An 11,213-nucleotide genomic window follows, 5' to 3' on the forward strand; every position below is an offset into this window, starting at 1 on the left:
CGGATAAAATGAAAGATCATTATGACGGGCCGTATGAAATAGTCAGAATATTTGACAACAAGAACGTCGAATTAATCGTAAAAGGGAGAAATCGTGTAGGTCAGCAGGATAAGATAAAACTTGCGCATATTGCTTCCGAGTCCGATTCAGCAGACCCACAGTTGGAGATGCAAGAAGACAATAATGAAATTACTCTGTTAGCAGATAAATAAAGAAGGGAAAAAAAGGAGTACGAAGAAGCAAGACGGCTGATGAACGAGGCAATAGATACGAACAGAAATGACGTGGTGACAACAATAATAAGACGATACGGGTTGTCATACGTACCAGAATGGAGGGGAGGATACGCGCTCATTATAAGGGCACTGCTAAGGAAAAAGGAAGAGGCGGTGCAGGCCATCATTGTGCAAAACGCGGATATAAATGGACCAAGTCACGCAAACTCCATAGTTCTATCATACAGAATCTTAAAATATTCAAACACGGAATTAGCATGGTTACTCATTGTCCGGGGTGCAAATATCAATGCACATGATGATGATAGTGAAAATCGACCGATACATCAGCTCGTCATCGCTGCTGGACAAGAAACAGGAGCAAGCAGGACAGAACTAATAGAAATAATGGACTACATGCTACAAAATGAAGTCGAGGTGGAGGCAAGAAATCGTGAAGGAGTCGCAGCCGTGCATCTGGACGTACGACAGGGGTATATGGAAATATTTGATTTGTTTACTGAACATAATGTGAATATGGACATTGAAGATGAAAAAGGAAGAACACCATTATTCTACGCAGCGAAGTATGGACAATCGGAAAAAGTAAATGCATTATCAAAACAAGGGGCTAGAGTAAATCATAGGGATTGCCATCGAATGACACCATTGTTCATGATATTCAAGAAAATTCTAGCTCGCCGATATGAAGGAGACAATTTGTACAGTCCAGATCATATAAGAAAGATGGAAATAACGGAAACGCTAATAAAATTTAGAGCCAATGTCAATTAGCAGACGACTTTTGAAGGGGCAACACCATTGCACCTAGCAGGAGCAAGAGGGTATGATGAGATTGTAACAATGCTGCTAGAAAATGGAGCAAATGTTAATCTAAAAGATAAAAAGGGAAGACACGTGGTACAATATTGCAGATATGCGCGGCAAGATGATGATTTGCCTGCAGGATACGAAAAAGAGCCGGATGAAATATCGTCAGTCACTGAGGGACACGTTAGTTGGACGCATTCGATAATAAGACAGTTCCCCATAAGGAAAAGAGTTATGAGAGATATGATAAACTAGGATTTGGAGCTGGAATTGTTGTACTTGAAACAAAATGAAGCGGAGTATGAAGTAAAATGTAAGAAGGAAATGAAGGAAATTGTGTTAATACGTCAAGGGAAAAGAGAAGTGACACCTATCGACGTGTGGAAAGCATCAACAGAAAGTATAAGGCGATTTATAAGACATAGGGATTTTGTCCGAAAGCTTCAACGAGAAACGATCGGTCACTATGGGAATGACGTGTGGGAAAAAGTCGTGGCGGCAAGGTACAGGGAGAAGCTTATCAAACGGGCTATTCGAGTACTAAATAATGTGACGAGAAACAGTAAGATGCCGTTAGAAAATTTGCCAAAGTACGTGCTGGATGAAATCGTTAGTAATATTAATAATGAAGAGCTCATCAGGATGACACGCATGGATCAATAATTTTAAATGTGGGAAAAGAAGTGAAAATAAAAAGAAATAGTCGTAAATACGTGAATTAGCAAAAAAAAAATATATATAACAATGGAACATGATTATTGAATGTATTAATAGTTGCGTACGAAATTAATAAAGAATATAATTAACTTGAATTTCCCCCTCTGATTTTTTTTTCTCGGTGTAATAATAACAAGTAAAGCTAGAATGAAGAGAATGCGAGGAAGAATTTAAATATTTCATTGCATGAAAACCCGGTACCGGTAACCTATTCTTCTACTTTTACTTTCTGCTACTTTCTATTGCATGGCTTCAGATCATATACTTGAAACTTCAATAAATTCTTTCTCCGGCTCGAGAAATTAATCAAGAAGTGATAGTAATAAATCTATAATAAAAATTTGTAGCATTATTTAAGTTAAGAATATAAGTTACGAATACTGTGCATAATTCCACGGGGTATTTAAATACATTGAGAGGGGAATAAATAAGAAAAGGAATGTAAGTATAAATAAAAGATTCATTTTATGCTAAAAAGCACTGGGGTAAAGGGGAAGTCAAAGAATTATATAATTATAAAGATAAAATTATTACGAAGATAGATGTAAATGATAGTGGTAAGTAGTGATGATAATTAATTAGCTAGTATACGACTATTTGTGGACAGAGTAACGTTGCAGTCTGGTTATCCTCGGTACACATGGTTTCAGAATTAACGAGTGACGACAGTTCAATTCATCTAAATAAAACATTTTTTTTTATTATTATGATTAGGTTAATCTGGAAAAGAGAAAATTAAACAACTTACCGATCTTGCGAAATTTTACCTCCGTGACCTTTTTCCTTCGCCATACAGGCTTAAGTTCCATCTCCTTTCTCCCCAGTTATCTTTTCTCATTAAGTTTGATTAGTTGTTGAAATCTCTCTTACTTGTCTCGTTCGTAAACCCATATTTTCCTCCATTTGGAGTCAATACGCGTTGGAAATAGGTGTTATTCGCACCTATAACGTGGGTATATTAACAAATTAAGGTAGTGATTATATAGCTGATTAAAGAAAAAAAAAGATATTGAAGTATAAGCTATAAATTACTCACATTGAATTGGAAAAAGAATCAACCTTACAAATGAATGGGAAATGTACACAGTAGAATTATTTTAACTAGAAATTTTAGTTGCTGTTGTGAATTAAACGCCTAAAAACGCGGATAATCGTCAATAACGAATTCAATAAATCGGTTCAAAGAAAACTATATTTTTGGGATTAGCGAGTAAATCAAATCTTTTCCCTTGTTAAATTCACTATTTTTCTCGCAGCATGCGAACAGGTGCGATTGGGGCGGTTATATTAAGTAAAATGTTAATTAAGCAAAACGAGAAAAGTATAAACTATGAATCTTTTCGAAAAAAAGGGGAACAAGAAAAATATTCTCACAAAACAATAAAATTTTATTAATAATAATAGGTAACGAGCTATGTACAATTTTTATCGTTATAAATAGACTCATTACAATGATCACTTTAAAAGCACACCAACATTATTTTTTTTGTTGTTTTGTTCTTACGCGTTAATATAAGGAAATATTGGTTAAACATCAGGAAATTCATCTGCTTGCAGAAAAAAAGGGGAATTTTCATTTCAATACCCAAATTAGTAAAAAAAAAAATTTTTTTTTCTCCTCCTCTATGATTTCATGTCTACACTCACTAATGAAGTTATAGGGAAAGGGGGTGTGGAAAAAAAAGGGGGAAGAGGGAGAGAGAAAGGAAAAACTAGGCGGTTCTATCCAGTAGGTCCTGGATGTTGGTTAGAAGATTTCGGACTGGGCTCAGGTCACCTAAGTAGTGGTAGGGGTGGTGGCATTCCTCCAGGACAATCTCGGCCCGAATCCACCGCCTTCTCTGCACCGCAACTACGCGATTGGGGGTGGTGAATAGGTCCTCAAGAATGACTGGAAGTTGTAACCCGGTGAGGCAGGATACGTCATCCAGGAAAGTCAAACCCACAATCGGCGGGTAGCGGGCACGGCACAGGTATCACAGGGTATCCCTAAGCTGTTTAAGGATCTGAAAAGAAATAGAAATATTTAAAGGCATGTTCCAAAACTATATAGGAATGAACACAATACTTACACTTCGGGGAAGATGAAGCACGCCATAGTTAAAATCTCGCACCGAAACAAAATCCGGCATATTTTTGGTAATTGGTAAACTGAAAAAATAGAAGAGGATGGATCAAACTTTTTTGGTCATTTGAAAAAAAAGGGGAGAAAGTAAAAAGGCAATGGGAGACAAAAGTCATTCATGTATATAAAGTAGATATAAGCGTGAATTATATTTAAGCAGTTACAGTTTTTGCTTGAATTGAATTGATAACAATTAAATTTTGAAGCGAATGTTTAAATTATTAAGGAAAATTCTATATTATGAGAACGATAAATTGAAAGCCGGCAAAATTTTGTTTAGGAATTATTTGAACACAGAAAAAGTACTAAATTTATTTTATCATGGTGATAAGAGACTAATATTTTAATAAATGAGGAATGGGAAGTCAAAAACAATTTTTGTAGGAAATTAGAGGTATTGAGTGGAAATGTTGGAAAGAATGAAGTGAACTTTTTTTTTCTCTCCCTCCTCGGGAGATCACAGAATTTTTTTTTGAATTATTAAAATTTCGAGGAAACGGTTAATAGAAGGTACAAAATTCTAGGGAAAGGAAAAAGGAAGAGAGAATTTTTTTTTCTCTCGCTTCTTTCTCTTTTTGGAAAAAACTATCAGTTAAAGACATGTTAATCTTAAATTCATTAGAGAACTCTAAGCTGTTGTAGAATTAAAAATAAGGAAAATATGTATTGCCTTACGAGATGCCTAGATTTCAAAATATCGTAACACAAGTTGTATCGCTGAAATGGTCTTAAGAGTTAAACACAATACTAGCACAAAAAAAAAAAAATAAAAAAAACTAACTTATTTTCCTTACACAATGGGAAAACTTGATCGCACCAATCGGTATCACTGAAGCGCGGAGCAAGGACGTGAAGATTAGAATTTTTTTTTAATTGGTAGAAATGAATAATTTTTCTTTCTATATACATATATTGTAAATTTTTAATCACAATCGATGCAGTAGTAAGACTTGTTGCTGGCAGCGTTGTGAGTTGGATCTAAATAAGGCCAAAAGAGTTTGGAAATAGGATATAAATACAATAGATAAGGAAATCATGCAGCGGGAGATGAAGTTAAATAAGATAACGCACAGAAATAATGGAGTAATTAGCTATATTGCTCTACATTTGCACGTTCGATATCAAAATAGATAAATTTTAAACTAGGTAACACAAAAAATAATTATAATAATACACTGGTACAGTTATTTTCCGTAAAGCAGGAAAAAAAGGGCGGGGGGGGGGGTAACAGTTCAATTCTAACAGTCATGATAAAATCATCGCACATGTTTAAATTTATGATTTTTTTTTCTCTCTTTCCCTATATATGCAAGAAATAAATTAATCATCTAAACCGAGATTCCAACAACAGAATTGAGGCGAAAAAAAAAAAAAAAATGTGTATAAATATCTATAATCCAAATAGCACAGTTCAATGATATTCACAAAGCGAAGAAATTAAATTATCGAAAAAAATTTATTTTTGTTCAAAAAGCTTGGGAAGCGACGACAAAAGAGTAAGTCGCAAATAGTAGTAATTTTAAAAACTAATGTCAATAAATATTCTACGGACGAAAAAAAAAAATCAAGACCCTTGCCTTAAAATTTATATATATTGTTATACCCCTGTAGATTTTTTAATTATTCTTTTAATGTTATCTTTCAAAATTGCTGACGGTGATGTTCATACGCCAGCGTCTGGGCAGAGCACACCACATTACCAGTTTATTCCCATGGCGTAATGATACTTAAAATTGCAATGTACTTACTGTAACACCTTTTTAGTCAGTTACTGAATGAAACTCATAGAATATACTACGAAGTGTTATGCATTTCTAGTTACAGAAAACCTCTAAGAATTAATTATAGAATTGTAATTAAAGATCGTATTTTAATATTATGTTAGAAAATTAAGCCCAGAATAATTACTATCAATTTAATTAAAACTTAACAGATACTAATAAGTTTTCAAGTTGAAGTGCAACTTTACGTTATAAAATAAACAATCAAAAGTGACTATAATTTAGACATTAAAATTTGTGCATGTTATTTTGAAAAGAAATTGAACCTTTCTCCCAAGGCATAACATAAAATTGGTGGCAGCTAACAAGGATATCTTGAATCAGTGCATCAGAAACAATTGGAAACATGAGAATAAACATCTTAATGTAAGTAAAATTAAATTATTTACATATGCAGAACGGCAATTTCGAAAATTATCGCGAGAATAAAATTTATTCTGACGAAAGCGAAGAGTCTAGTGAAAATTCGATAAACTTGTCAGAAGTGCCTTCCAAAATGTCAAAAACACAAGAAGAACTACTAACTATTATTGATTCACTACAGAAACAAAATAAGCTATTAAATACGGAAGCTCAAGCTCTCAAGGAAGAAAAAGAGAAAAGTGTAGAATTACAAAAGATGGTACAGTTATTACGAGAGCAAAATATTAATTTAAATGCGCAGTTAGAAATTTTTATGAAAGAAAAAAACGAAAAGACAGAGATTGAGAGTACACACGTTCCCAGTGAATCAGGCAATATAAACTCTGTAAGAATGAAAGATTTGAAATCTCATTTAGAAGTGATCACGGAATTCGACGGTAATAATATTTCGGTCGAAACCTTTATTTTCGAAATTAAATCAATTTTTATTCAAGTTCCGGAAGAGTCACGAGTGTTATTTATTCGATTAATCATTTCAAAAAAAATAGTTCGTTACGCTAGAAAAGTAATTGACGGTAATGATATTCGATCACTAGAAGATTTGATTCAAATATTACGAATTAATTTTGGGGAAAATAAATCATATGATGTCGCTTTATTAGAACAAAGTCAATGTCAACAAAATAACCAAAGTGTTATCGATTACAATAAAAAGTTTAATGATTGCCATTTAAGTGTAAAACTTGCGCTTAATAATAATTCAGAATTTGATGCGGAAAACCGAATGTTTATTTTAAAGAATGAAGAAAGACAGGGTCTCGCTCACTACGTACGGGGACTTTGCGCTAGCATTAAACTATTTGTAAAATCAGGCAAACCAACCACAATTCGAGAAGCCCAAAACCTAGCATTAGAAACAGAAAAAGAAGAATTGATTTCACAAATTATTTACAAAAAGACTCCTATCAACAATTACAAGACTTCGAATAAATCACAGGAAAACAAAAATGTAAAGCCAAAAGGTCAAGGAACTCCACAGAAACCAGCGCAGAAAAACAAATATCCTTGTCATAATTGCGGAAGTTTTGAACATTTTATAAAAGATTGTCCTCTTAAGCGACAAGTATCATATCAAAATTTTCCGTCACGGCAGGTGCCAAACGTTCCACCAAATCAAATAAAGTATACTCATTGTCAAAAAACAGAAGAAATCCAGGAGCAAGCTTCATGCTCAGAGTCAACACTACCGTCGGACAGCGAAGTCATTCATTCCTGGCAGACACAGGAGCAGCTGTAAATATTATGAAATTAAAATGTACACTAGGGTTACCAGTAAGAAAAATTAACGCAGAAATCACTGGAATTAATGATATCCCAATTATTTGTAATCAAGAGTGTAAAATTACAGTTGATAAAATAGATCATATTTTCTTAGTAGTTCCGAATGATTTTTCGTTAGAAGAAGATGGAATAGCAGGTCGACCGTTTCTAGAAAAAGAAGATGCTATAATACTTGCGAAGAAAAGAACAATTATTTTTAATCGGGATCAGCCACAAATTCTCAAATTGCGATGCGAATATTCAACTAAGCGTAGTCAAGTATTGAAAGAAAACACTCGACTGTCTCACATTATTAAAGTTAAAGGGAAAGAAGAAATTTGGGAAATCCTTGACTCATATCAAGATATTTTTTATTTACCAGGTGACCCTTTACCTACTACAAATTTGGCGGAACACACAATAGAAACAACGGATGAGATTCCTATCAATGTTAAACAATATAGGTTTCCACCTAATCAACAAGAAGAAATTGCCCGGCAAGTTGAAGAAATGAAAGAGAAGGGAGTGATTCAAAACTCAAAATCCCCTTACAACTCGCCACTATGGATCGTACCTAAAAAACGAGATGCATCAAATAAAATAAAATGGAGAGTTGTAACGGATTTTAGAAAATTAAATGACAAAACAGTTCAGGATGCATACCCGATTCCCAACATTGAAGAAATTTTGGATCAACTGGGAAATTCCAGGTACGTTTCTGCTTTTGATCTTGCAAGTGGATTTCACCAAATTACGGTAAATCCAAAACAGCATTCAGCACACCTCAAGGTCATTTTGAATATTTGAAAATGCCTTTCGGTTTGAAGAATGCGCCAGCTACATTCCAGCGAATGATAGATAACGCTTTGAGGGGTCTCATCGGAAAAGTATGTTTCGTTTACCTCGACGATATCATCGTATACAGAAGAACATTGGTTGAACATAACGAGAATCTAAAAATTGTATTCCAGTGATGAAGAGAAACTAATTTGAAACTTCAGCCTGATAAGTGTGAATACTTGAAACCCGAGTTGCAATATTTAGGTCATATCATTACTGAAGATGGAGTTAAACCGAACCCAGAAAAATGTAAAAGCGTTTCAGAATTTCCAACTCCGAAAAATATTGAACAAATAAGACAATTTTTGGGAATGACAGGATATTGTAGAAAATTTATTAAAGATTATAGCAGGAAAGCGAAAGCCTTAACTGATCTGTTAAGGAAAGATAAAGAATTTTATTGGGGACAAGATCAAGAAAAATCGTTTAATCTTTTGAAGAAAGAATTGTGTTCAGAACCAATACTGGCATACCCAGATTTTACTAAGGAATTTATTCTTACAACAGATGCATCTGGTATTGCCATTGGTGGCATATTATCTCAAATTAAAAATAATCAAGAACATCCTGTTGCATACACTAGTCGTGCTTTAAATAAAGCAGAGAAAAATTATTCAACAACTGAACAAGAATTACTAGCAATCGTTTGGTGTGTAAAACATTTCCACCCATATTTATATGGCAGAAAATTTAAAATTGTTACTGACCATCGACCCTTGGTCTGGTTAATGAACCATAAGAATCCTCATTCAAGATTAATGAGGTGGAGAATAAGTTTAGAAGAATATGATTATGAAATTTCTTACAAAAAGGGTAAACTCAATACTAATGCTGATGTATTATCGAGAAACCCTATTTTTGTATTTCAAAAAAGGAACGCTGATACTTTGTTGGATTCAGCATCAAAAGAAGAAGAAGACTCGGAAGAACGTTCATCAAACAAGAAAAGAAGAAAGAATATATTGGATCCAAGTTCAAGAAAAAGGGTACGTACTCGAGAGGATGGCCCTACAACAAGTAACGAAGAACCAGTGACCCTAGCCGGTAAACGAAAACGGAATTTAATAGAAATTGACTCAGAAAAAAATAAAAAACAAAGAACATTAGAAACAGAATGCAGAAAAGGTAGTAAACAGAATAATCAACCTGAAGATCATCATCAAGAAGATCATCACCAGGAAGATCATCACCAAGAAGATCATCATCAGGAAGATGTTGAAAAAAAAGAAGAAAATGAAAAAGAACAAGAAATTATTAAATTAGGAAAACAGTTAATTCTGACAAATTCACCGATACCCGAGGGCAGCGTTGATGTGTCATTTGTCCGATATAATGGAGAACGAACAATAGAAGTTTATCATGAAGAAGATCATGAGGAATATCATATTATCGTCGAAGCGAATTCACATACATCGAAAGATGAATTGAAAGAAAAAATTAAGGAATTGATGTACTTAGCCGTTGCTGAAGAATTCGAGGAACTTCACATTGACCACAATGGGTGTGCTCGATTAACAGGATTTTCCAAGAAAGAAATTGAAAAAATGTGGAAAGAAGTATTTTGCCGAGGAAATACTACAATTTTTCTACATGATAAAGAAAGAAAAGTACCCAAGAAAGAAGATATCGAGAAAATATTGAAAGAAAATCATGATAGTCTCCTTGGAGGCCATGGTGGAGTAAAGAAAACATATTATAGAATTAGTGAGAATTACTTCTGGAAAACCTTAAGAAGGGACGTCGAAGCTTATGTAAAGAAATGTCAAATATGTCAAAGAAATAAAGTCAATAGGCATCCAACTAAAATGCCTATGATTATTACTGATACTCCGAGGAATTTCAACGATAAGATCGCCATGGATATTTGTGGACCATTGCCGTTAACGGAAAGACGTAATAAGTACGTTTTAACAATACAAGAATGTTTAACCAAATATTTTGTGGGAATACCAATCGCAGATTGTACCGCTTTTTCGACGTTACCAAATATTTACATGGAGTATTTAGGAGACGTTAGATTTTTCCATGAAACGTACAATATTGTATCCTACTTCAATTTGGACGAATTAACATTCCAGGAGTCAGAAATCTTAAAAAGTATTGATCAAGTTGAAGCATCGTGTCAAAATAATTGTACAGAATCACATTTGACTCTGAGACTAAGAAATCAATTAGAAAGTCTAAGACAAGATAAGTATAAATTATTCTCTGCTATAGGGATCCCTACGTTAATTAGAAATAGATGGGGTCTATTTGATTTTGTTGGTAAAATTAGTAAAATACTTTTTGGGACTATAAGTCAGGACGATGCAGATTATTATAATTCTGAAATTGATGCAGTCCATAAAGACAATAAAAGAATCGGAGAACTATTTAAGAATCAAACATATATATTACAATTAACTATTCATAAAACTGAAAGTCTTTTTAGAGAATATAACAAAAAAATGGTAGAAATAAATTCTAATTTTCTAAATTTCGATAATAACATGAAAAAAATTGTTTTACAAGAAAATTCGTTGCAAAGAAATTCTTTGATAACTGAGATGTGTTTAGAAATTGAATTAGCTTTGACAGAATTTGGTAAGAATGTAAATAAGTTCACTCAATCAATAATATTTGCAAAGATGGGTCAAATAAACCCCCAATTATTAACACCAGAATTACTTACGAGTTCTATAAAATTAATTCGGGATGAAAGAGGGTCAAATGAAACGCCAATTGTTCTCCATGATGGTAATTATTTTGAATATTTAGAAATAAGTGATGTAACTATTAGCGTAATAGGATATAGATTTATTTATCTGATTAAAATACCTTTATTGGAAATCGGCAATTATAAAGCATATAGAGCTATTCCAGTACCAAAAATCATAAATAATAGTTTAGCTGTTTATATCTCAAATCCACACGAATACATAATAACTAATAACGAAAAATTATTGTATACTCCTAGTGAAGAAAATTTTTAGAACATTGTAAAACTCATAAACTAGTTTATTTCTGTAAGACAATTTATCC

The 11,213-nt window shown here is 33.3% G+C and overlaps 1 protein-coding gene across 1 annotated transcript; it reads left to right on the top strand.

Annotated features, from left to right (window-relative positions):
* The first annotated feature begins 251 nt into the window (after positions 1-251).
* Positions 252-1,010, top strand: LOC128668859 (ankyrin repeat domain-containing protein 50-like). Its single transcript, XM_053742665.1, has one exon. The coding sequence runs from the start codon at positions 252-254 to the stop codon at positions 1,008-1,010; it is 759 nt and encodes a 252-aa protein (XP_053598640.1).
* Positions 1,011-11,213: the final 10,203 nt, after the last annotated feature.

This window comes from Microplitis demolitor, chromosome 10 (genome assembly GCF_026212275.2).
Source record: "Microplitis demolitor isolate Queensland-Clemson2020A chromosome 10, iyMicDemo2.1a, whole genome shotgun sequence".
NCBI classification, from domain to species: domain Eukaryota; kingdom Metazoa; phylum Arthropoda; class Insecta; order Hymenoptera; family Braconidae; genus Microplitis; species Microplitis demolitor.